Source organism: Coregonus lavaretus, assembly GCF_964263955.1.
Source record: "Coregonus lavaretus genome assembly, chromosome: 15".
In the NCBI taxonomy this organism is placed as follows: Eukaryota; Metazoa; Chordata; class Actinopteri; order Salmoniformes; family Salmonidae; genus Coregonus; species Coregonus lavaretus.
This window is the reverse complement of record NC_140002.1, coordinates 44,264,551-44,288,491: the sequence shown is the minus strand read 5'-3', so window position 1 is coordinate 44,288,491 and position 23,941 is coordinate 44,264,551. Positions and strand designations below refer to the sequence as shown.

Sequence of the window (23,941 nt, the reverse complement as noted above, 5' to 3'; positions counted from 1 at the left end):
GTTAAGTGGGATGGATAATAATTATACTCTTCCTCTCTCTCCTCCCCCCTCCGTCTGCTCTCTGTGTGTCTCACTTGTTCCTCTCTCTACCCTATATCCATGTAGAATTTATAAAGTGATTACTCATCAGACAGATCAGACCTCACCTCTTTATTTGTCACCCCCCCCCCCCCCTCCCCTAACAACACACCAAAGGACACTGAACATAAAAGGCTGCTACATACCAAGGCAAGAATCAACAATTTCATCCTCCACAGTATCTCTTCACCAAGCGAGAGATACATTAATTTCTCCACTGGATTTCTCCATTACTTCCAGTAATGAAATTGTTGTGGCAAACATTGTATTCCAATGACATAATATAATTTCATTTACACTTTACACTGTAGGTTATCAATACATCAATTTATTATCTCCCAGGCAAAATAAACAGCACAGCAACAGTAAAAACACCAAGACACTATAGGTAACCATTTATACTGTGCATTTAAAGGTCCAATGCAGCCATTCTTACCTCTATATCAAATAATTTCTGGGTAACAATTAAGTTCCTTACTGTGATTGTTTTCAATTAAAATTGTCAGAAAGAAACAAAAATAGCTTCTTAGCAAGGAGCAATTTCTCAAGCAAGAATTTAGCTAGGACTGTAAATTAGCTGTTATTGGCAGAGAGGTTTGGAACTCTCTTTCTTATTGGTCTATTAACTAATTTACTGCATGGGGATGTCACCATGGAAGGCTGAAACTCCATCCCACCAAAACAGGCTGACATTTCAGGTTTTTTCAAACAGCTCTTACACTAAAAGGGCATGATCATAATTTTCACAATTTCACAGTATTATTCCAACTTCATAATGTGTAAATATATAGAAAACACAGGAAAATCACATTTTTGACTGCACTGAGCCTTTAAGCAAAGGTAAAGTGAAAATGTCAGTTCACGCCAAAGGTCAGGTAAACAACATGAGGCAATAGAAGGCACTGTACTGTAAATCAGCTTAATAAATAAGGTAAAACAGCCATTCATAACTAGCCTGGGTACCAGTCTGCTTAGCTAACATTCCACTCTGTGTCATTGCTAAACAGACTGGTACCCAGACTATTTCATAATCCATTCATCCACAGCATTTCTCTTCTCCCTCAGTCACACCACAGTCTCGCGGCCAGGGTCAGGCTCTGAGAGCTGGCTGTCTGAGAAGGGAGGTCTGGTCTGCTCCTCCCCTCCCTCTCCTGTGTCTGAGAACTGCAGTGGAGGCCCAGAGGGCAGCTGAAAGGGCTCAGGGAAGGCATGAAAGAGGACAGGAGATGGCTCCAGCTCTGTCTCAGTGAGCCCTAGTCCATCCTGACCCTGCAGTCCCCCCATTCCTCCTCCTCTCTTCCCCTGCTCCTCCTCCTGGTCCTCCTCCTGGTCTTCCTCGTGTGCCTCATCCAGAGGGAGCTGTAGGAACTGAGGGAGCCACAGCTGCTCTTTCTTCAGCAGGCCTCTCTGATCGTCCACACTGCAGCACTGGGTTCTGGACAGAAGCTCCATCAGACCTGCAGACAACAGACAAATCATGTTAGGCTCATGCCTTAATGTAATAGCTACATATATACATGAAAATAGCTGATCATAGCAATAATGTCCAGTAGGTTCCCTCACAAACCATTCCCTTACCATCCATGTCATAGGTTTTTCTAACTGCAGGGTTTCTCAGCCTGGTGTTGGTCCGGACTCTGTCAGAACTAAAGAGAGAGCTGGTGTCCACCTCTACAACAGCTGATCTTCTCACCTAACCAATATAGAAAAATGTCACATTGTTGGAAATGCCAATAACTTTTTAAAGATTCAATCAGATCAAGCGTTAACCGGCAATAGCGGACTCCCGCATGGCTGGTATTTTGGCGGTGTCGGAGTTGTAACTGTGTTAGAGCTGTCAAATCGGTGAGCAGCTGCACGTGTGGTTGTCACGAAGCTACAACTGTCCCACTCGCTTTAGAAGTTCAGAACGAGAAAGTGTATGCTAAATTGAAATAATGGCAATGTAATTGAATATCATTCAACAAAATAATAAGGATTTATATCAGCCTAATCGGGGTGTAGATTACATCACACATTCCAGTGTTCCAATTTGTAACAAGGCTGCATGGGATTATTACTAATATGACTCGGCGCCTCCAATGGCAATGTCTGCGATACCCGCATAAAAAATACTACAGTTTACTATAGAATATTATAGTACTTACTATAGAATTCTGTAGTCAACTGTAGTATACTGTAGAATACTGTACTCCACACCGTAGTTGATAGATAGATTTATTTGACAATTTAAAACGCAATACAATCACACATGTGGATAATGCATTTAAAATCATCAAGGATGACACAAAAAAGTTTGAAAACGTATTAAATAAATGGTTTAAATTTTTTTACAAACATAAACATAGTAGGCCTAGGCTACACAGTAGACTTAGCCTACTTGGGTTACATATATAACACATAATAAAACAAAAGACAGGATGACATTGTCATAGACATTGTCATGCCTAGAGCAGGACTCCCTCAGTAGATCAGCGATCTCAGGCTCCTAAATCGAGTTAAATTATGGTTTGATGATGGTGATGCCAGATGATGGTGATGCAGTTTGCTTGCCGGCTCTGGTGTTATCCTCTGCCTCTCTGTAGCCTGTGATGCCAGATGATGGAGTTGGCTTGCTGACCCTGATGTCATCCTCAGCTCAGCCTCTATGTAGCCTGGACTTCATACTCCTCCACATCCAACGTGTAGCAAACACTTGGGTGATGCCTCTACTGCTACAAAGCACAACAAAGCCCACCACACATCAGTCCAGAGCAGTAGTGATCCTTACTAGGAGCTCTCTGCCATTTCCACAATGCAGTCAGGTCTTATGGATCAAGAAGCAGTCGGTGCTGAGATGCATCATTTAAATGCATGCAAACATTAGCCAGCTAGCTAGCTAGCCAAACCAGACAAGTCAACCTGCCATCAGTCCTGCAACTCCATGGGTAAAAACAACCAGATACTGTATATCCAATCAACAACTCAATGACTTATCAAAACTAAAATTCCAGATCTCTCTGTTTAGGCTGCCTTACGGCGCCATGGAAACCACAGAACCAGTATCCCTTGATCATGTGTAGTATTTACTATACAATTTTGTAGAATACTATGGGGGTGTTCGTAAATTCACTCTGGCTATCTATTACAATTTCAGAGCACTCTCATCTGAGTGTGCCAGAGCGCAGAATAACTGATGAATTTACGAACATGCAACACCCGTTGAATATGACCGTTGTCAGTAAACGGCGGCAAAAAAACTTAATTAAATTGTTGCCAGCAGCACAGTTACAGTCACCAATGCTCTAGATAACATGAAAAAAGCCTAACCAGCTCTGCTAGGGCGAGTAAAATGGTCAGAGTGAGGTGTTCTCTCCGTTGTGTCTGGAAGTAGCTAGCAAGCTAGCCAACTTTAGCTAGTTAGCTTGGGTGCTTGAATGCCGTTGCGAGGTCAGAATGCTCATATCAACCCTACTCCTCGGCTAGAGTGTCCAGTGTGCGCTCTGAACACTCCAAGAGCCATTCTGAATTTATGAATGCCCAGAGCGCACTCTGGCACTCCAGAGTGAATTTAAGAACACACCCATTAGTACACACTGTAGTATTCCTCGATTGTGTAGTGCTTACTATATCATTTTGTAGTATACTGTAGAATTAGAATACTATACTCCACTCAGTAGTAACCAGTGTTAATTAAGCAATAAGGCATGAGGGGGTGTGGTATATGGCCAATATACCACGGCTAAGGGCTGTTCTTAGGCATGATGCAACGCTATTATTGCTATTATAAACTGGTTACCAACGTAATTAGAGCAGTAAAAATAACTGTTTTGTCACACCCATGGTAGACGGTCTGATATACCACGGCTGTCAGCCAATCAGCATTCAGGGCTCGAACCACCCAGTTTATAATTGTTTTTATAACACTGAGTGTGTTAAATCAACACTGAAAGTGTTGAATCTGTGGAACCATATAGACACCAAAACAGTGTTAAATCAAATTAACACAATGCTTAATGCCTTGCCTTTCAAGTAAATTGTAGAGTTACATGACTGTATTTGTTAGTGACAGAGACATGGTTGTTGCATTCATTCATTTTTGGTCCCATGGACTTCACCAATGAGAGATCCTAAGCAAATATGTTATTATAAAAAAAAGTTTTATTTTGAGGGCCTAGTTTTACCCTAAAACCAAAACCATGCCTATCATTATCATATTTCCCAGCATGCTCCATTGCAGGTTGATTTTTAGAATAGTTTGTTTCAATATCTATGTTTGTGCATTGATTGATTGATTCATTAATTAATCTTATACTACTCAAATATAAATTACAAAAATGTTATAAACTTATCCAAAATGTTACTTGGACTTATTGCACTGATTACTGAAATGGTTGTTCCAGTTTAGATGCTTTAGGTAGTCCCACAGCTTAGTCTTCCCAACCCTTGGAGTCATTCTGAGTACAGGTTGTGGGTGATAAAACATTCTAAAAGTTGGATAGCCCCACACTGGATGGATTCCAATAGGAATTACACATCACCTTGCAAGCCAGCATAATGCAACTTGCAGGCCTGAGTTAAGATTTGTTCCTAAAGGGGTACAACACCATGTAAGGTCATCCTTTGTACCTTTAATTATAAGTGCATAATTGTACCCCAGTTCATACTGTATCTCAGGCCATATCGGGCCTTCAAGTAGGGTTGCAAAATTTCGGTGACTTTCCCCAGATTCCCTGATTTTTCAAAAATCCTGATTGAAGGATTTCTGATTTCCTACCTCCATTTCCAAGAAAACTTCTAACCAGGATTTCTGGAAAAACTGAGAATTTGGGAAAAGTTACCAGAATTTTGCAACCCTACATGCAAGTCACATTATGCTAGCTTGCAAAGTGATGTCTAATTCATATTGAAATCCAGACAGAGTTAGGATATCCAAGAGTTGGAATTTTTATTCACCTGCAACTTGCATTCAGAGTGCCAGGGTTAGGAACGTTGAGGAGACTACCTAAGGCATTTAAACTGGAACAGAAATGTCAGTAACAGGTGCAAAAAATCTAAATAACTGATTGGATTAGTTTAGAAAAATGTATGTTATTTATCTTTGTGTAGCATAATATTAATCAATCAATGTATATCCACAAACATAGATATAGCAGAACAGATGCTTTAATGTTCAAATACATTTATAGAACTTCTAGTCATTTTCTTGCCTTAGAATCTGACTTGCATATCTTACACCACCTTTTACAAAACATTCAATACAAATGTCATCAGTGAATACAAAATTCATTGTTAAGTGTTTTGTTGACATAATATTAAAGGTGCAATATGCAGAAATCGCTCCAGCATTTCCTGGTTGCAAAAATTCTGATAGTTTGCCTAATTTCAGTTTGTGACAAAACAAGCCATCCATAGTGTAGAGAATCATTGTACCATCTAAACCGCCATGAAATGTATTTTCAATAACCATAAATATTGTATTTTCAGTTGTTTGAAGCTGGCGTACCAAACCAAAAGGAGAAGACGCAAAAACGAAGCTTAAGAATGTGAAGCATAGAAATAGTTCACATAGAACCTATCTAACGCTTCTTACACTTGCTTTCAATGAGAATGACAGATCTATAACTCACATTTATATGTGAATTTGGCAGGTCACCCAAAAAGTTACATATTGCAGCTTTAACACATTGTTTTCATCAGAAGAGAAATGTGTTCAATTGTGTTCACTGTTTCCAGCAATCAGTAAATGTCTAATTGTTAAGATTTTGTACAATATTGCCGACTTGCAGAGATCCAGAGAATGAAGTTGGGTTGCTTCTAAGTAACTTTGGGTTACTCCTAAGTCATTATCTCCAACATTGTGACCTTCCTTAGAGCTTTTCTTTGGTGTGGATTTAGGCCTATACATTCATATCCTTGTGTTTCTCCATTGTATTCACCTTTCCTTATTTCTATTGTGGATTGTGTTTCTGTGCGTCAATTGAAAGTCTATAAAACTATGAGCAAACCAAACTTTGTACTGAATACATGGAATTGAATTGTGATGATACCGATGAATTATTCCTTTTTTATTTTTGGGGAATAATATTTGATTTGATGTTTGGTGAAATGTGCATAAAAGGAGAGTAATTCTGCACCTTTGGATAGTTGTACTTCCAATTCTACTCATCATGATTTAGTGACTCCAAAGAAAATGTATTGATCTACTGGGATTTGTAAAACACAGACTAACTTTCTGTTTTGCCTGCTGGGATTTAAGAGATAAGTATGGTTGCAATTTTTTTTGTTGCAGGCAGTCATGTTCTTTTGATGAATGTATTTGCAAGTTTGATGGTATAATAAAAGTTTTGATGATTGTATGTATGTTTTGAGAAGGCAACTACATTTTGAAAACGCATTTACTGTTTTGCAAAAGGCCACATAATTCTGTGTCTTGCGGACTCTGTTTTGAAAATCTACAACATCGTTCCAAAAAAATGCTTGTACGCGATTCAGAAAAACTGAAATAGCACTTACTATAGAAGTTTGTCATAAATTGCAATACACTGTACAATAAGACATTTTATCATATTGTACTATTGTACATACTATAGTTTACAATGGTATACAGTGGTGAGTACTATGGTAGGCCTACAAATAAATGTATGTGTATATATGATAACTTTGCAAATAATGGTATTTATTTATCCATATTACTCTACTGTGCAATGACAATCATGTACACAATTAATGTGTTGTACTGTAAGTAAATATGTAGCCATTGAACAAATCTGATGTATCATGGTGTAAAGCTAGAAATCATTCTATGAATAAGATCATTATGGAAATAAATAATGGTTAACACATACAAAAATACTATAGTTTACTATCAAACACTACAGTACTTACTATTTAAATTCTGTAGTACACTGTAGTAAACTGTAGTATACTGTAGAATATAAATACTACACACTGCATTGATATGCTAATATATATAATTTGCATATACCCCAGAAACCTAAATGCCAAGTATAGATCATATATTGTGTTCAACAACAATTATAGTTTCTGAGGTGGAAGTTGGGAGAGTTATATTTGGGTGTTGTGGTGAGGGAGGCCCCGCTCTCTCCTTTCCCAGATGCTTAGTTCATTTCATTCCGATCTCCTTTGCATTATTGTAGCCATTTTCTGTAGCCTGTCAACTATGCCTCTGTCTATCCCTGTTCTCTCCTCTCCGCACAGGCTATACAAACGCCTCACACCGCGTGGCTGCTGCCTCTCTAACCTGGTGGTCCCTGCACGCACCACCCACGTGGAGTTCCAGGTCTCAGGCAGCCTCTGGAACTGCCGATCTGCTGCCAACAAGGCAGAGTTCATCTCAGCCTATGCTACCCTCCAGTCCCTCGACTTCTTGGCGCTGACTGAAAACACTGCTACTCCTACTGCTCTCTCCTCGTCTGACCATGTGTTCTCGCATACCCCGAGAGCATCTGGTCAGCGGGGTGGTGGCACAGGAATCCTCATCTCTCCCAAGTGGACATTCTCTATTTTTCCCCTGACCCATCTGTCTATCTCCTCATTTGAATTCCATGCTGTCACAGTCACTAGCCCATTTAAGCTTAATATCCTTGTCATTTATCGCCCTCCAGGTTCCCTTGGAGAGTTCATCATTGAGCTTGAAGCCTTGATAAGTTCCTTTCCTGAGGATGGCTCACCCCTCACAGTTCTGGGGGACTTCAACCTCCCTACGTCTACCTTTGACTCATTTCTCTCTGTCTCCTTCTTTCCACTCCTCTCCTCTTTTGACCTCACCCTCTCACCGTCCCCCCCTACTCACAAGGCAGGCAATACGCTTGACCTCATCTTTACTAGATGCTGTTCTTCTACTAATCTCACTGCAACTCCCCTCCACGTCTCCGACCACTACTTTGTATCCTTTTCTCTCTCGCTCTCCTCCAACACTACTCACTCTGCCCCTACTCAGATGGTAATGCGCCGTCGCAACCTTTGCTCTCTCTCTCCCGCTACTCTCTCCTCTTCCATCCTATCATCTCTTCCCTCTGCTCAATCCTTCCCCCTCCAATCTCCTGATTCTGCCTCCTCAACCCTCCTCTCCTCCCTTTCTGCATCCTTTGACTCTCTATGTCCCCAATCCTCCCGGCCGGCTCGGTCCTCCTCTCCAGCTCCGTGGCTTGATGACTCATTGCGAGCTCACAGAACAGGGCTCCGGGCAGCCGAGCGGAAATGGAGGAAAACTAGACTCCCTGCGGACCTGGCATCTTTTCACTCCCTCCTCTCTAAATTTTCTTCATCTGTTTCTGCTGCTAAGGCCACTTTCTACCACTCTAAATTCCAAGCATCTGCCTCTAACCCTAGGAAGCTCTTTGCCACCTTCTCCTCCCTGCTGAATCCCCCCCCCCCCCCTCCCTCTCTGTGGATGACTTCGTCAACCATTTTGAAAAGAAGGTTGACGACATCTGATCCTCGTTTGTTAAGTCAAATGACACTGCTGGTCCTGCTCACACTGCCCTACCCTATAATTTGACTTCTTTCTCCCCTCTCTCTCCAGATAAAATCTTGCGACTTGTGACGGCCGGCCGCCCAACAACCTGCCCGCTTGACCCTATCCCCTCCTCTCTTCTCCAGACCATCTCCGATGACCTTCTCCCTTACCTCACCTCGCTGATCAACTCATCCTTGACCGCTGGCTATGTCCCTTCCGTCTTCAAGAGAGCGAGAGTTGCACCCCTTCTCAAAAAAACAACACTCGATCCCTCTGATGTCAACAACTACAGACCAGTATCCCTTCTTTCTTTTCTCTCCAAAACTATTGAGCGCGCCGTCTTTAGCCAACTCTCTTGCTATCTCTCTCAGAATTACCTTCTTGATCCAAACCAGTCAGGTTTCAAGACTGGTCATTCAACTGAGACTGCTCTTCTCTGTGTCACGGAGGCTCTCCGCACTGCTAAAGCTAACTCTCTCTCCTCTGCTCTTGTCCTTCTAGACCTGTCTGCTGCCTTTGATACTGTGAACCATCAGATCCTCCTCTCCACCCTCTCCGAGCTGGGCATCTACGGCGCGGCTCACTCTTGGATTGCGTCCTACCTGACCGGTCGCTCCTACCAAGTGGCGTGGCGAGAAGCTGTCTCCGCACCACGTGCTCTCACCACTGGTGTCCCCCAGGGCTCAGTTCTAGGCCCTCTCCTATTCTCGCTATACACCAAGTCACTTGGCTCTGTCATATCCTCACATGGCCTCTCCTACCATTGCTACGCAGACGACACACAACTAATCTTCTCCTTTCCCCCTTCTGATAACCAGGTGGCGAATCGCATCTCTGCATGTCTGGCAGACATATCAGTATGGATGACGGATCACCACCTCAATCTGAACCTTGGCAAGACGGAGCTGCTCTTCCTCCCGGGGAAGGACTGCCCGCTCCATGATCTCGCCATCACGGTTGACAACTCCATTGTGTCCTCCTCCCAGAGTGCAAAGAACCTTGGCGTGACCCTGGACAACACCCTGTCGTTCTCCGCTAACATCAAAGCGGTGACCCGATCCTGCAGGTTCATGCTCTACAACATTCGCAGAGTACGACCCTACCTTACACAGAAAGCGGCACAGGTCCTAATCCAGGCACTTGTCATCTCCCGTCTGGATTATTGCAACTCGCTGTTGGCTGGGCTCCCTGCCTGTGCCATTAAACCCCTACAACTTATCCAGAACGCTGCAGCCCATCTGTTGTTCAACCTTCCCAAGTTCTCTCATGTCACCCCGCTCCTCTGCACACTCCACTGGCTTCCAGTTGAGGCTCGCATCTACTACAATACCATGGTGCTTGCCTACGGAGCTGTGAGGGGAACAGCACCTCCTTACCTTCAGGCTCTGATCAGCCCCTACACCCAAACGAGGGCACTACGTTCATCCACCTCTGGCCTGCTAACTCCCCTACCTCTACGGAAGCACAGTTCCCGCTCAGCCCAGTCAAAGCTATTCGCTTGCTCTGGCACCCCAATGGTGGAACAAGCTCCCCCACGACGCCAGGACAGCGGAGTCACTGACCACCTTCCGGAGACACTTGAAACCCTACCTCTTTAAGGAATACCTGGAATAGTATAAAGTAATCCTTCTACCCCCCCCCACCCCCCCCCTACCCCCCCCATAAAAAAAAGTGGTTGTCCCACTGGCTATCATAATATGAATGCACCAATTTGTATGTCGCTCTGGATAAGAGCGTCTGATAAATGATGTAAATGTAAATGTAAATGTAATATACTACAGTAATGTCCGCAAAAACACTACAGTAAATACTACAGTTAAGTCTGTAATAACACTACAATGAATACTATAGTACAGTGCCCTCCATAATTATTATTATATACTCCAAAAGTATGGATTTGAAATCAAACAATGACTATGAAGTTAAAGTGCAGATTGTCAGCTTTAATTTCTGGGTATCCATATCGGGTGAACCGTTTAGAAATTACAGCACTTTTGTACATAGTCCCCCCATTTTAGGGGACCAAAAGTATAGGGACAAATTCACTTATATGTGTATTAAAGTTGTAAAAATGTAAGTATTTGGTCCCATATTCATAGCTAATAATTAATCGTGAATATTGAGGAGTGAGAACGTTACAGAAGCTACAGGGGAGTTACAGGGGAGCTTAGCATTTTTTAAGGGGTATGATATTTGCGCGTCTATAACTTTCTCACTCATCATTATTCACGATTCATTCAGGATTATCCGTAATCATGGTAGCATCCACATTCATATAGAAGTGTTTAGAAACATATTCTATACATGTTTACAGTAAAGGTGACTCTAAGAAGGCTCTGTCGCAGCCGGCCGCGACCGGGAGACTCATGGGCAGCGCACAATTGGCCTAGCGTTGTCCAGGGTAGGGGAGGGAATGGCCGGCAGGGATGTAGCTCAGTTGATAGAGCATGGCGTTTGCAATGCCAGGGTTGTGGGTTCAATTCCCATGGGGGACCAGTATGAAATAAAATTAATAATAATAATAATAATAATAAAATAGAATAAAAAATAAATAAATAAATAAAAATATATATATATATATGTATTCACTAACTGTAAGTCGCTCTGGATAAGAGTGTCTGCTAGATGACTAAAATGTAATGTAAATGTAATACATTCTTTACCATTAATTTCTATTGCGCACAGAATAATCTGAAACACAACCAAGACAAACAGCAAATGCATCCAACACATTTGTAGAGTCACAAGCTTGATGTAGTCATTGCATGCTATGAATATGGGACCAAATACTTCACTTTTCACTACTTTAATACACATATACAGTAAGTGAATTTGTCCCAATACTTTTGCTCCCCTAAAATGGAGGGGACTATGTACAAAATGTGCTGTAATTTCTAAACAATTCACCCAATGTGGATAAAAATACACTCAAATTAAAGCTGACAGGCTGCACTTCAACCTCATGGTCATTGTATAGAGCCAAAAGACAAAATATTTTTTTATAAATATGATAATACTACAGTTTTAATAACATAGTAACCTATAATATTTTTTCATGTGGGTATAACGACAGGAGCTGTTTGCTGATTTGACAGCTCCAATGCAGTTACCTCAAATATCGCCTACAGACAGACAGACAGACAGACAGACAGACAGACAGGCAGACACACAGACAGACAGACAGACAGACAGACAGACAGACAGACAGACAGACAGACAGACAGACAGACAGACAGACAGACAGACAGACAGACAGACAGACAGACAGACAGACAGACAGACAGACAGACAGACAGACAGACAGACAGACAGACAGACAGACAGTCAGACAGACAGAACAGTGCTCCGGTACCACTCACCTGAGACACAGGGCCTGAGGAGCTACCACTCACCATTGACCTGCTGCTCTGCTCAGTACCTGGGGGAAATAATAGGATCAAATATTCACAATCTCAAAAACAAAACTACGCAAAACAATTTAGACATGTTGTACTAAATGTAAGAACAGCACAGCATAGAGTGTTGTCTTCAACATGAACAAACCAGAGAAATTCCTGCTCCTAAAAGAGAAGTTGTCAGAAGCCTTATTCTCTACCACCTGACATTTGCTATACATGAATTGCTTGGTCAGTAATGGTTGTGCTGTAGTTAATTCAGTAGATGCAAAGTGAAGTGGGTTTGGTGATGCTAGTGAGACGCTAGTGAGAGCTTCAATGGGGAGGGGTGACACAGTCCACAACAACATAAATGTGGGAAGACATTTGCTCGAGAGGGAGCCCTGGTCCCACTGCCGTTGGTAGCGTGAGAAAACATTGTTTTGGTAACTGATGCACATTTTATTTTATTTTTACCTTTATTTAACTAGGCAAGTCAGTTGAGAACAAATTCTTATTTACAATGACGGCTTACACCGGCCAAACCCGGACGACGCTGGGCCAATTGTGCGCCGCCCTATGGGACTCCCAATCATGGCCGGTTGTGATACAGCCTGGAATCGAACCAGGGGGTCTGTAGTGACGCCTCAAGCACTGAGATGCAGTGCCTTAGACCGCTGCGCCACTCGGGAGCCCACATAAGCAAAGGATGAAGAGATAATGTACTGTAAACGAAGCAAGTCCACTCACAAGGACATTTACAGTAGTATTCACACCCAATGACCTTTCCACATTTTGTTGTGTTACAAAGTGGGATTAAAATGGATTTAATTGTCATGTTTTGTCGACGATGTACACAAAATACTCTGTGGAGAAAAATTCTAACATTTGTCAAAATAAATGTATGGAAAATAAAAAACGAATATATTTTAATTAGATAAGTATTCAACCTCCTGAGCCAATACATGTTAGAATCACCTTTGCCAGCGATTACAGCTGTGAGTCTTTCTGGGTAAGTCTCTAAGCGATTTGCACACCTGGAATGTACAATATTTGCCAAATATTATTTTACAATTTCTTCTAGCTTTGTCAAGTTGGTTGTTGATCATTGCTAGCCTTGCCATAGATGTTCAAGCTTATTTAAGTCAAAACTGTAACTAGGCCACGAACATTCAATGTCGTCTTGGTAAGCAACTCCAGTGTGTATTTGGCCTTGTGTTTTAGGTAATTGTCCCGATGAAAGGTGAATTTGTGTCTCTGTGTCTGTTGGAAAGCAGACTGAAACGTTGCTGTTTTTGTCAAGCAAAACAAGACAATTAGTGAAACAGAGTTGGCATGATAGCACAAACAGACTGACACTTAGGCTAGGTAAAATGATGGATTTTACTTCTTTGAGATTCATTGCAAAAACAAACAAGCACCACTAAGTATTGCCAATTGTGCTGTCTTCTTAGAAGTAATTACCATGAAGTGCTGTGTAAATACCAGACAAACACTAGCTAAACAAGCACTGTAAATGATCAAGCTTTACAGAAAATTCTCATAGGAAATCATAGTGTTTTGGCGTAATAGGATATAGCGTAATGCAGAATATTGTACTGACTCCTTTGGGAAATATGGGTATAAGCTTTGTGGATACAGTATCAGTTTTGAGCACAAGCAATCTCACTGTCTAGGTGTCTCTCCTGCACACACATGCACACAAAATAAAACACACAAAACAAACGCAATTTTGCAGCATACTAGCCTTTCACTCTGTCCAGTGTTAGCTTTTTGTTGGCCAGGGAGGTTACGGCCATGCTCATGCTTAGGGACTCTTTGCTCCCACTCTGAAATAAAAGGGAGTATGGAGAGAAAACATCAGAGGGTTTATAGGTTATGCAACAGCATAGAAAGTCACAGTCAGTCCCATAGTTAGACTCACCATGGTGACTATGACATCCTGTGGTCGCAGACGTTGCTTCTGGAGAACTGGGGTCAGTGCTTCCTGTAGAGACTTACTGGACTTTACCACAATACCCACTGTCTTCCCTGTGGACACTATCTCCACCCTGAGAAATAGACACAACTTGGCATTGGTATGATTTTGTTTGTTTGTAGGGTTTATTTCATTACAGGATAATAAAAGTGGACATGTTGTAAAATATCAGGATGTGGACACTCACGCAAAAGTCACCCTGAGCTCCAGAAAGACCTGCTGCTCCTTCAGAACTGAACTGTCCTGATCCAAAGAGAGGGGCTTCTGGGGAGAGACCGGAGAACAGAAGGTGAATAAATAGCACAGGTACATCAACTATACTAGGCATAGAAACTCTCCAGTCTCCTCCAACTAAGATGCTGCTGAGTCTGACAGACAGACACCATATTGGGTGAAACCAATCGTCTGCATGAGAGGTTGCTTGATTGATTGATTTTATAAGCCACTTACAAAAATACATATACACACAGTACATATTCAAACACACGATAAAGTCAATGATTTATTTCCATTGTGGTCCCTTGGGGTCCCATTGTGTTACATACTCTACACTCTTAGAAGGAAAGGTGCCTGGAATAACCTTTTGGGATTCTAAAATTGCCACACCAGTGGAACCTTTCCAGGTCAAAAAGGTTCCTTGAGGAACACCTCTGAAAAGGGTCTTCGAGGAACCCCTGTGTAAAAGTTTAAACCGGAAACTTTTTGTGATGGGATGGGTTCAATAGTCCGCCACAGTGGATGTGTCATAATATCCATAAAAACACAGAAATGGTTCCAATTGTTTTTCCGCCATATATTTTTCACATTGTGAATTTTACAAAAAAATCGAATTAATTGTGTGTTTGGTGTAGACTTACCTTGGCGTGACAATTTGATAGCTGTGTAATTCTCTCTCAGACAAGATGAGTCGCTATGCTAATTATTGATGAAAGTGACCTTGTCCGACCGAGAGAGATTTGCGCAGTTATCTAAATGTCATACCAGGGTAAGCCTACATGAAACACAGACCTTATATGAAGTAGTTCTAAAATCACAGAGGGAAAAATGAATGGTGGAAAAATGACTGGAACCATTTCCAGGTTTTATGACTCATAATGTGGTATTAAATGTTGAACCTTTTTAATAATATATTGTAGAGGTGGCAGCCTATCAGGAGATTAGAGGCGTGGCTTATTGGAGGCGTGGCTTTCCTATAGTTATTCTTTGCCACCTGTTAGAGTAAATGTCATTCCTGTTCGCCATTTTAAGTTTATACACTGCAGATTTCAATTTTCTTGACTTTTGCTATTTCGAACTGTCTGCATCTGGGTTTTATCCTGAGTAGTGATAATTGAGGAACTCTAAGCTGAATTGAAGCTACAAAACTGTCAGTGTTCAAACTTAACATATGATGACAATACAACAGAACCGATGAACAGGGATTACATTTATTCTAACGCCTTCAAGCTCAACTCTGGATGTCCAAGTCAGTTCCACTGCATTTTTTTCATTGTTCCCCTCTAATCAGGGACTGATTTAGACATGGGACACCAGGTGTGTGCAATTAATTATCAGGTAGAACAGAAAACCAGCAGGCTCTGGACCTCATAGGGTAAGACATATTCCACAGCTGGCCTCTGCTCTGCATGTAGGAGCCGATTCTGACTGAAGCTCACCTTGTCCTTGCCCTGCAGGTAGATTATGACATCCGAGAGGGGGAGGCCTCTCTTCTCACAGAGCCCAGTGAGCATGGTGCGGATGGAGAGGCCAGGTCGGGCTGGTGCCAGGGAGGCAGTGCCATCAGGCAGGAACACACAGCAGTACTTCTCAGCCTGGCCCGCACGCCAACGCTCCCTCTCCAACTGCTGGGGGGAAAGGGGGTAAAAGGCACAAGTTAATTCAAAGTGAAATGTTGACAACAATGATGTGATAGTTAGAGCTTGGTGTGTGTATGCTCACCTCTACTGCTTTGAGGAGAGACCCCGACCTGGCTGTGCTCTGTAAGACTGCAGCATGGTCAGCAAGCTCGGCTAAGGGAATGGGTATTCATCAGACCAGAAAAGTAATATACTGTACTATAAATTCTGAACCAATGCTATCCCCATTGTATTATACCTCCCCACGATCCCCTCTTTTCCCGTCCTTTCTCACTGGTCAGCTTGTTCTGTGGAGCTCCTTTTCTCTTCTCTGCTCCCTCGTCCAAATCCAAAGGTAGAGACTTTCCTGGTTTGACCTTTGGTTTCTATGAACAATACTCAGTCATGAAGTGATGCGTTGGTTTATGCACAAACATTATAGCACATTTTTACAGTACTGTATGGTCAGGGCTGGCCCTAGCCTTTTGGGAGCCCTAAGCGAGATATGGTTGAGGGGCCCCACACCTCGCAGGCAAAACATTTTAGTGGCCTCCCTCTTGACGTCTGAGATAAACATTTTAGTTTTAAAGTATATTTCCTGCAATTCTACACATTTTGCCATGGGGTGGAGATAACATTTATCAGTTTCACAGCTAATTTCCTGCAATTCTACACATTTTGCCATAACTTATGCCATGTTAATATGATATCTGAGTGAGAGTGACTAACAAAATCAATGGGGGCCCCCTGGAGGTCAGGGCCCCTGGGCACGTGCCCTTTGTACCCGGTCGTTAATTCGGACATGATTACTACAAGTTTAGATAGTTGGCTAGACTAATTTACCGATCTAAAATGTTTTGGCTGATATGGGCTATTTGAGGGACTGTCAGCAACTGACATAACAAGAGGAAAACTGCTGATGCACAACCAAATTTCGAAACTGCACCTTCTGTATTCTACTATTCTAACTCTCAACAAACAGTAAGTTGAGACCCCAACTGAGTTCCAATTGTATTATTTTTTTTGTACGCTTATGTCGCTTATACCTGGGGTCGGCCTTGTGTACAGTACCTCTTTGGGTTTCTGGTCAGCCTTGGGTCTGTTACTAAGAGCGGGGATGTCAGTCCCAGCAGTCTTTCTGGTTGCTGTGCTCTTCAAGCGGGGGCCCAGCTCAGGTAGAGGCCTGCCCTCCACATTGGCCAACATGCAGCTCTGGTAGAGCTGGGAGCGAACAAAGCGTGTGTAGCTGTCAAACTTCATCAGCTTGAAGATCTGAAGTGAGGGAGAGAGAGAGAGGAAGCTTTGTCAAGTCAGGCAACACAACCATCTTTGTTACTAAACTCAGTTTTCATGGCATTTCATATTTTTCCTGCTATGTTTCCCACAGCAAAAGATGACCATGCTACTGTATGAGTACTTAATAGAGGAATATTTCATTATTTTCTAATGAGGCTTGGTACTGTAGATGATGTGGCCATGGTGGTGTACCTGTTGTTGAGCCTTGTGATACATATCAGGGTGAGGGTTTCTCACTTCCCGCTCCTCGATGCGGACTGTGTCATCAATGTTGATGGGATGGGAGGCACTGCCTGAGAGGTAACTACTGTAGATGGAGCGAGCCTCCTGATTTAACTGGACAGAAGAGGAACATGGTCAAACCCTGACTGATAGAGACCCCTCTTAGAAATAGCACATGGGGTAATCTTGAAGCTGTCAAAACCCATTTTCATCTGTGAAGTACCTTCTCTTTCTGATTGGATGGGATCTGTCTGAACTTTTCACATGCCTGCCAAAATAAGATGTTCTCAGCACTGACCTCCGACTTCAGGAAAGCCTGTGGGTTTAAGCAGAAAAACAGCCCTGTCACCAATCTTTACCCAACAACAATACCTTATCACCAGGCATAATCTTCAGCCTGTTTTGACTCTGAAAACTGTGGGTAGTTTCTTAAGATGGAAACCTCTTGCACAGTGTTTTTATTGGATCTTAGCACTACCTTAAATTCGACTTACAGTATACCCAGCAAACCAAAATTGGTCTGAGAACGTTCCCAGAACATTCATTAAGTTGCCCCAAAAACTGTCTAGTTGTGCTGATGATTATGCAATGTTTGAATAAAACATTTACCTGATGTTGCAAGAACTTTCCCAGAACACATTTTGTAATTACATCACCTGGAAACCTAATAAGAACCTTAGGGGAATGTTCTGTGTTGGTTGTTACAGATGTTGTGCACAACATTTTAGTGAATGTTAGGAGAACATTCCAAGGATATTTCATTTCAAACATTTTCAGCAAAAAAAACATTTTGTTATCAAGAACATTACTTGAATGTTTTTGGGACGTTGTCATCCTAATGTTAGATAAAACCCTAACTAGAACTTAATGGGAATGTTAGCTAATGTCCTGGGAATGTTCTCGGTTAGCTGGGTATTGTTTACTCTGATATTTCTGTCTCACTCACACACATTCCTCTGCTCTCCACAGGCCTAATAATCCAGACTGGTGAATCTCATCTCTTTTTCTCATAAATCCTCCAGCCCTCAGGAGGAAATCAGACGCCCACGTGGTTTTGACTATTAAAGTGACTCTTGCGTGGGCCTCTTTCTCACTTTAAATTCTTGGCAATTTGACAATCAATCTTTGTGGCAGAGCTTTGTATTGTCTCCCAGTCAGTAAAATGCTATCATTTAAATAATGTTTTTTGTTTGCTTTTAATGTATTGTGTAATTGATGTGTATATAGATACAGTATGTAGAGTGTAATTGTTGTTTTTGATTTTTGCTAAAGAAATCGTTGTCGTTCCTTTTAGATGACAATGTAAGTGTTCAAAATAACTTCAGTTATCTCTTCAAATCAATGGGCCCTCCTTGAAACAAACACACAAGACCCATAAACACACAAGCACAAATACACTGTATACTAAAGCTCATCATGAATAAGCCTGAAAGATTGTGTACAGTCAGGTTGAGGTCTTACCGTGAAGTAGAGGACCCCAGTTGGGTCCTGTAGGAGCCTCTCAAAGCTCACAGCCCAGCTAGCCACCTTCCCCACACCACTGGCTCCATCACTGGGCACAGTGGGGAGACTGGAGTTACTGCTGGAACACAGGCCCACACTGGCCCCACGCTCCTCTGGTACCACATTCAGCTCTGGAGACATTAACAACAGGGCTGTACTGGATGTAATACAGAAACTAGCATGTACGTTTCACTTTGAAATATGATCTGTGTCTTCTCCTGTACTTGAACATAGTAATGGGATTTTGAATAGAGAAAACTTTAAACTAATCACTGAGTTGTGAAAATGTACAGGAAATTAAAAGATGAATGTACAAGAGAACAAGTCCTGAGAAACTCCCTCACGTGACTTTCTCTCACATACAGCTGTCAGCTATTGAGGAGGAAGTCATTGTGGTAACACTGGAACATCAAAGCCAGACAGGCTCACTTTGACAAACAGCAAACATTACTTACAGTGAGCTCCAAAAGTATTGGGACAGTGACACTTTGAATTTGAAATGATACAGTGTCTATGAGGTTGAAGTGTAGACTGTCAGCTTTAATTTGAGGGTATTTTCATTTATATCGGGTGAACCGTTTAGAAATTACATCACTTTTTGTATATAGTCCCCCCATTTTAGAGAACCAAAAGTATTGGGACAAATTCACTTATGTGTATTAAAATAGTCAAAAGTTTAGTATTTGGTCCCATATTCCGAGCATGCAATGATTACATCAAGCTTGTGACTCTACAAACTTGTTGGATGCATTTGCTGTTTGTTTTGTTTGTGTTTCAGATTATTTTGTGCCCAATATAAATGAATGTTAAATAATGTATTGTGTCATTTTGGAGTCCATTTTATTGTAAATAAGAATATAATATTTATAGATACTTCTACATTAATGTGGATGCTACCATGGTTACGGATACTCCTGAATGAATCATGAATAATGATGAGTGAGAAAGTTACAGACGCACAAATATCATACCCCCAAGACATGCTAACTTTTCACCATTACAAAAAAAAATGTTGGGGGGGGGGGTATGATATTTGTGCTCACTCATCATTTTTCACTTTTACATATTATGTGTGTCTTCTCCTGTACTTGAACCTAGTAATGTGATTTTGAATACAGAAAACTTTAATCTAATCACTGAGTTGTGAAAATTTACAGGAAATTGAAAGATGAATGTACAAGAGAACAAGTCCTGAGAAACTCCCTCGTGACTTTTTCTCACATACAACTGTCAGCTATTGAGGAGGAAGTCATTGTGGTAACACTGGAACTTCAGAGCCAGACAGGCAGGTGAACCAAATAGACAGTGCATTCTTCAGCTTTGACAAACAGTAAACACTACTTACAGTGAGCTCCAAAAGTATTGGGAAAGGGACATTTTTGTTGTTGTTTTGGCTCTGCGCTCCAGCACTTTGAATTTGAAATGAAACAGTGACTATGAGGCTGAAGTGCAGAATGTCAACTTTAATTAGAAGGTATTTCCATCTACATCGGGTGAACCATTTAGAAATTACACCACTTTTTGTACATAGTCCCCCCATTTTAGGGAACCAAAAGTATTGGGACAAATTCACTTATGTGTATTAATGTAGTCAAAGGTTTTGTATTTGGTTCCATATTCCTATCACTCAATGATTACATCAAGCTTGTGACTCTACAAACTTGTTGGATGCATTTGCTGTTTGTTTTGGTTGTGTTAAAGATTATTTTGTGACCTAGATGCCCTCAATCTCACACAAATTATCAACGAACCTACCAGGTACAACCCTAAATCTGCAAACATGGGCACCCTCATAGATATCATCCTGACAAATTTACCCTCTAAATACACCTCCGCTGTCTTCAACCAGGATCTCAGCGATCACTGCCTTATTGCCTGTGTCCGTAATGGGTCCGCGGTCAAACGACCACCCCTCATCACTGTCAAACGCTCCCTAAAACACTTCAGCGAGCAGGCCTTTCTAATTGACCTGGCCCGGGTATCCTGGATGAATATTGACCACATTCCGTCAGTAGAGGATGCCTGGTTGTTCTTTAAAAGTGCTTTCCTCTCAATCTTAAATAAGCATGCCCCATTCAAAAAATGCAGAACTAAGAACAGATATAGCCCCTGGTTCTCCTCAGACTTGACTGCCCTTGACCAGCACAAAAACATCCTGTGGCGTACTGCATTAGCATCGAACAGCCCCTGCGATATGCAACTTTTCATGGAAGTCAGGAACCAATATACACAATCAGTTAGGAAAGCAAAGGCTAGCTTTTTCAAACAGAAATGTGCATCCTGTAGCACTAACTACAAAAAGTTTTGGGACACTGTAAAGTCTATGGAGAATAAGAGCACCTCCTCCCCACTGCACTGAGGCTAGGAAACACTGTCATCACCGATAAATCTAGAATAATCGAGAATTTCAATAAGCATTTTGCTACGGCTGGCCATGCTTTCCACCTGGCTACCACTACCTCGGCCACCAGCTCTGCACCCTCCGCTGCAACTTGCCCATGCCCCTCCGCTTCTCCTTCACACAAATTCAGACAGCTGATGTTCTGAAAGAGCTGAAAAATCTGGACCCCTACAAATCAGCTGGGCTAGACAATCTGGACCCTTTCTGTCTAAAATTAGCTGCCGAAATTGTCGCAACCTCTATTACTAGCCTGTTCAACCTCTCTTTCGTAACGTCTGAGATCCCCAGAGATTGGAAAGCTGCCAAGCTCTTCAAAGGGGGTGACACTCTAGATCCAAACTGTTACAGACCTATATCCATCCTGCCCTGCCTTTCGAAAGTATTTGAAAGCCAAGTTAACAAACAGATCACCGACCATTTCGAATCCCACCGTACCTTCTCCGCTATGCAATCCGGTTTCCGAGCTGGTCATGGGTGCACCTCAGCCACGCTCAAGGTCCTAAATTATATTATAACCGCGATCGATAAAAGACAGTACTGCGCAGCCGTCTTCATCGACCTGGCCAAGGCTTTCGACTCTGTTAACCACCGCATTCTTATTGGCAGACTAAATAGCCTTGGTTTCTCAAATGACTGCCTCGCCTGGTTCACCAACTACTTCTCAGATAGAGTTCAATGTGTCAAATCGGAGGGCCTGTTGTCTGGACCTCTGGCAGTCTCTATGGGGGTGCCACAGGGTTCAATTCTCGGGCCGACTCTATTCTCTGTGTATATCAATCATGTCGCTCTTGCTGCGGGTGACGCTCGGATCCACCTCTATGCGGACGACACCATTTTGTATACATCTGGCCCTTCATTGGACACTGTGTTAACAAACCTCCAAACAAGCTTCAACGCCATACAACACTCCTTCCGTAGCCTCCAACTGCTCTTAAACACTAGTAAAACTAAAGGCATGCTCTTCAACCGAACACTGCTTGCACCCGCCCACCCGACTAGAATCACTACTCTCGGCTGGTATGACCTAGAGTGTGTGGACAACTACAAATACCTAGGTGTCTGGTTAGACTGTAAACTCTCCTTCCAGACTCACGTTAAGCATCTCCAATCAAAAGTTAGATCTAGAATCGGCTTCCTATTTCGCAACAAAGCCTCCTTCACTCATGCTGCCAAACATGCCCTCGTAAAACTGACTATCCTACCGATCCTTGACTTCGGCGATGTCATTTACAAAATAGCCTCCAACACTCTACTCAGAAAATTGGATGTAGTCTATCACAGTGCCATTCGTTTTGTCACCAAAGCCCCATATACTACCCACCATTGTGACCTGTACGCTCTTGATGGCTGGCCCTCACTACATATTCGTCACAAAACACACTGGCTCCAGGTCATCTATAAATCACTGCTAGGCAAATCCCCGCCTTATCTTAGCTCACTGGTCACCATAGCAACACCCACCCTTAGTCTGCGCTCCAGCAGGTATACCTCACTGGTCATCCCCAAAGCCAACACCTCCTTTGGCCGCCATTCCTTTCAGTTCTCTGCTGCCAATGACTGGAACGAACTGCAAAAATCTCTGAAGCTGGAGACTCTTATCTACCTCACTAACTTTAAGCATCAGTTGTCAGAGCAGCTTACCGATCACTGCACCTGTACACAGCCATTCTGAAATTAGCCCACCCAACTACCTCATCCCCATATTGTTATTTATATTGCTAATTTGCACCCCAGTATCTCTATTTGCACATCATCTTTTGCACATCTATCATTCCAGTGTTAATACTAAATTTACCCCATATGTAACTCTGTGTTTGTTGTTTTTATCGCACTGTTTTGCTTTATCTTGGCCAGGTCGCAGTTGTAAATGAGAACTTGTTCTCAACTGGCTTACCTGGTTAAATAAAGGTTAAATAATTTTTTTTTTTTAATAATGTAGGGGCTTCATAACATATGCATGCACCATTTTTCCGATATTTATTTTGTATAAATTTTTGAAACAAGTTATTTTTTTCATTTCACTTCACCAATTTGGACTATTTTGTGTATGTCCATTACATGAAATGCAAATAAAAATTCATTTAAATTACAGGTTGTAATGCAACAAAATAGGAAAAACACCAAGGGGGATGAATACTTTTGCAAGGCACTGTATATGTGTGAATATGTTGAGAGCGAAGGACACAATGTGCTACAGGGCCATTCACTTATTCATACACATCTCTGATTTACAGCTCCTCAAAGCACTCAGCTGAAAGTGTGTGTGTGTGTATGTGTGTGTGTGTGTGTCTGGCCATCCATATGTATAACTGTGAGAAAGCAGACCATCTATTGTCTGGTCCAGTCTACTGTCTGGTCCGACATGTTCAGTAAAAAAAAAACGAATGTATCAACTCACCTCCGTCTGACACTGCCAGACTCTGTAACCACAAACATAGACCAGTGAATACATCTGCTTTGGATTAGGGTAACAACAACCAGATACACAATGATTTTACATCTAAAGTAACATATTTTTAGTTGGAATAAAACCTCTACTCTTTAGCAGACTTTAGAGCTTAGACAGTGAGACTGCGAGACAGACAGACAGATCAAATCACAAAACACACTAACAAGTCTAGGCCCACTTACTGCACGTCCATTCGGTATTCCAAGGTTTTTATGTATTATGAACATTGCCGTATCGCTTCAGTTAATTTAAAGATTCCAAGAGAGACATTGATAGATCACTGAAAAAGGGTTCCGGTAGTGTTCTTCTCTGAACCTACCTGCTTCGCAGTGACTGCCACTTCC

At 42.1% G+C, this 23,941-nt stretch overlaps 1 protein-coding gene across 1 annotated transcript; it reads right to left on the bottom strand.

Moving 5' to 3' along the window:
- Positions 1-136: 136 nt before the first annotated feature.
- On the bottom strand, positions 137-23,941 carry LOC311142043 (regulator of G-protein signaling 14-like). The gene is made up of 15 exons (XM_084177592.1): positions 23,780-23,941; positions 23,547-23,568; positions 18,706-18,878; positions 17,468-17,560; positions 17,215-17,358; positions 16,798-16,998; positions 15,986-16,112; positions 15,830-15,900; positions 15,547-15,735; positions 14,079-14,155; positions 13,838-13,964; positions 13,661-13,742; positions 11,899-11,957; positions 1,657-1,771; positions 137-1,535 (listed from the first exon to the last, which is right to left on the bottom strand). The coding sequence occupies exons 1-15, from the start codon at positions 23,822-23,824 to the stop codon at positions 1,144-1,146; spliced, it is 1,917 nt and encodes a 638-aa protein (XP_084033718.1). The 5' UTR covers positions 23,825-23,941; the 3' UTR covers positions 137-1,143.

Excerpts from the sequence above, each read along its gene's own strand:
- LOC311142043 (XM_084177592.1), bottom strand. The coding sequence starts at position 23,824 with ATGTTCATAATACATAAAAACCTTGGAATACCGAATGGACGTGCA. Across the intron at positions 23,569-23,779 it reads GAATACCGAATGGACGTGCA|AGTCTGGCAGTGTCAGACGG; the intron begins GTAAGTGGGCCT and ends TTGTGGTTACAG. Across the intron at positions 16,999-17,214 it reads ATCACAAGGCTCAACAACAG|ATCTTCAAGCTGATGAAGTT; the intron begins GTACACCACCAT and ends CCCTCACTTCAG.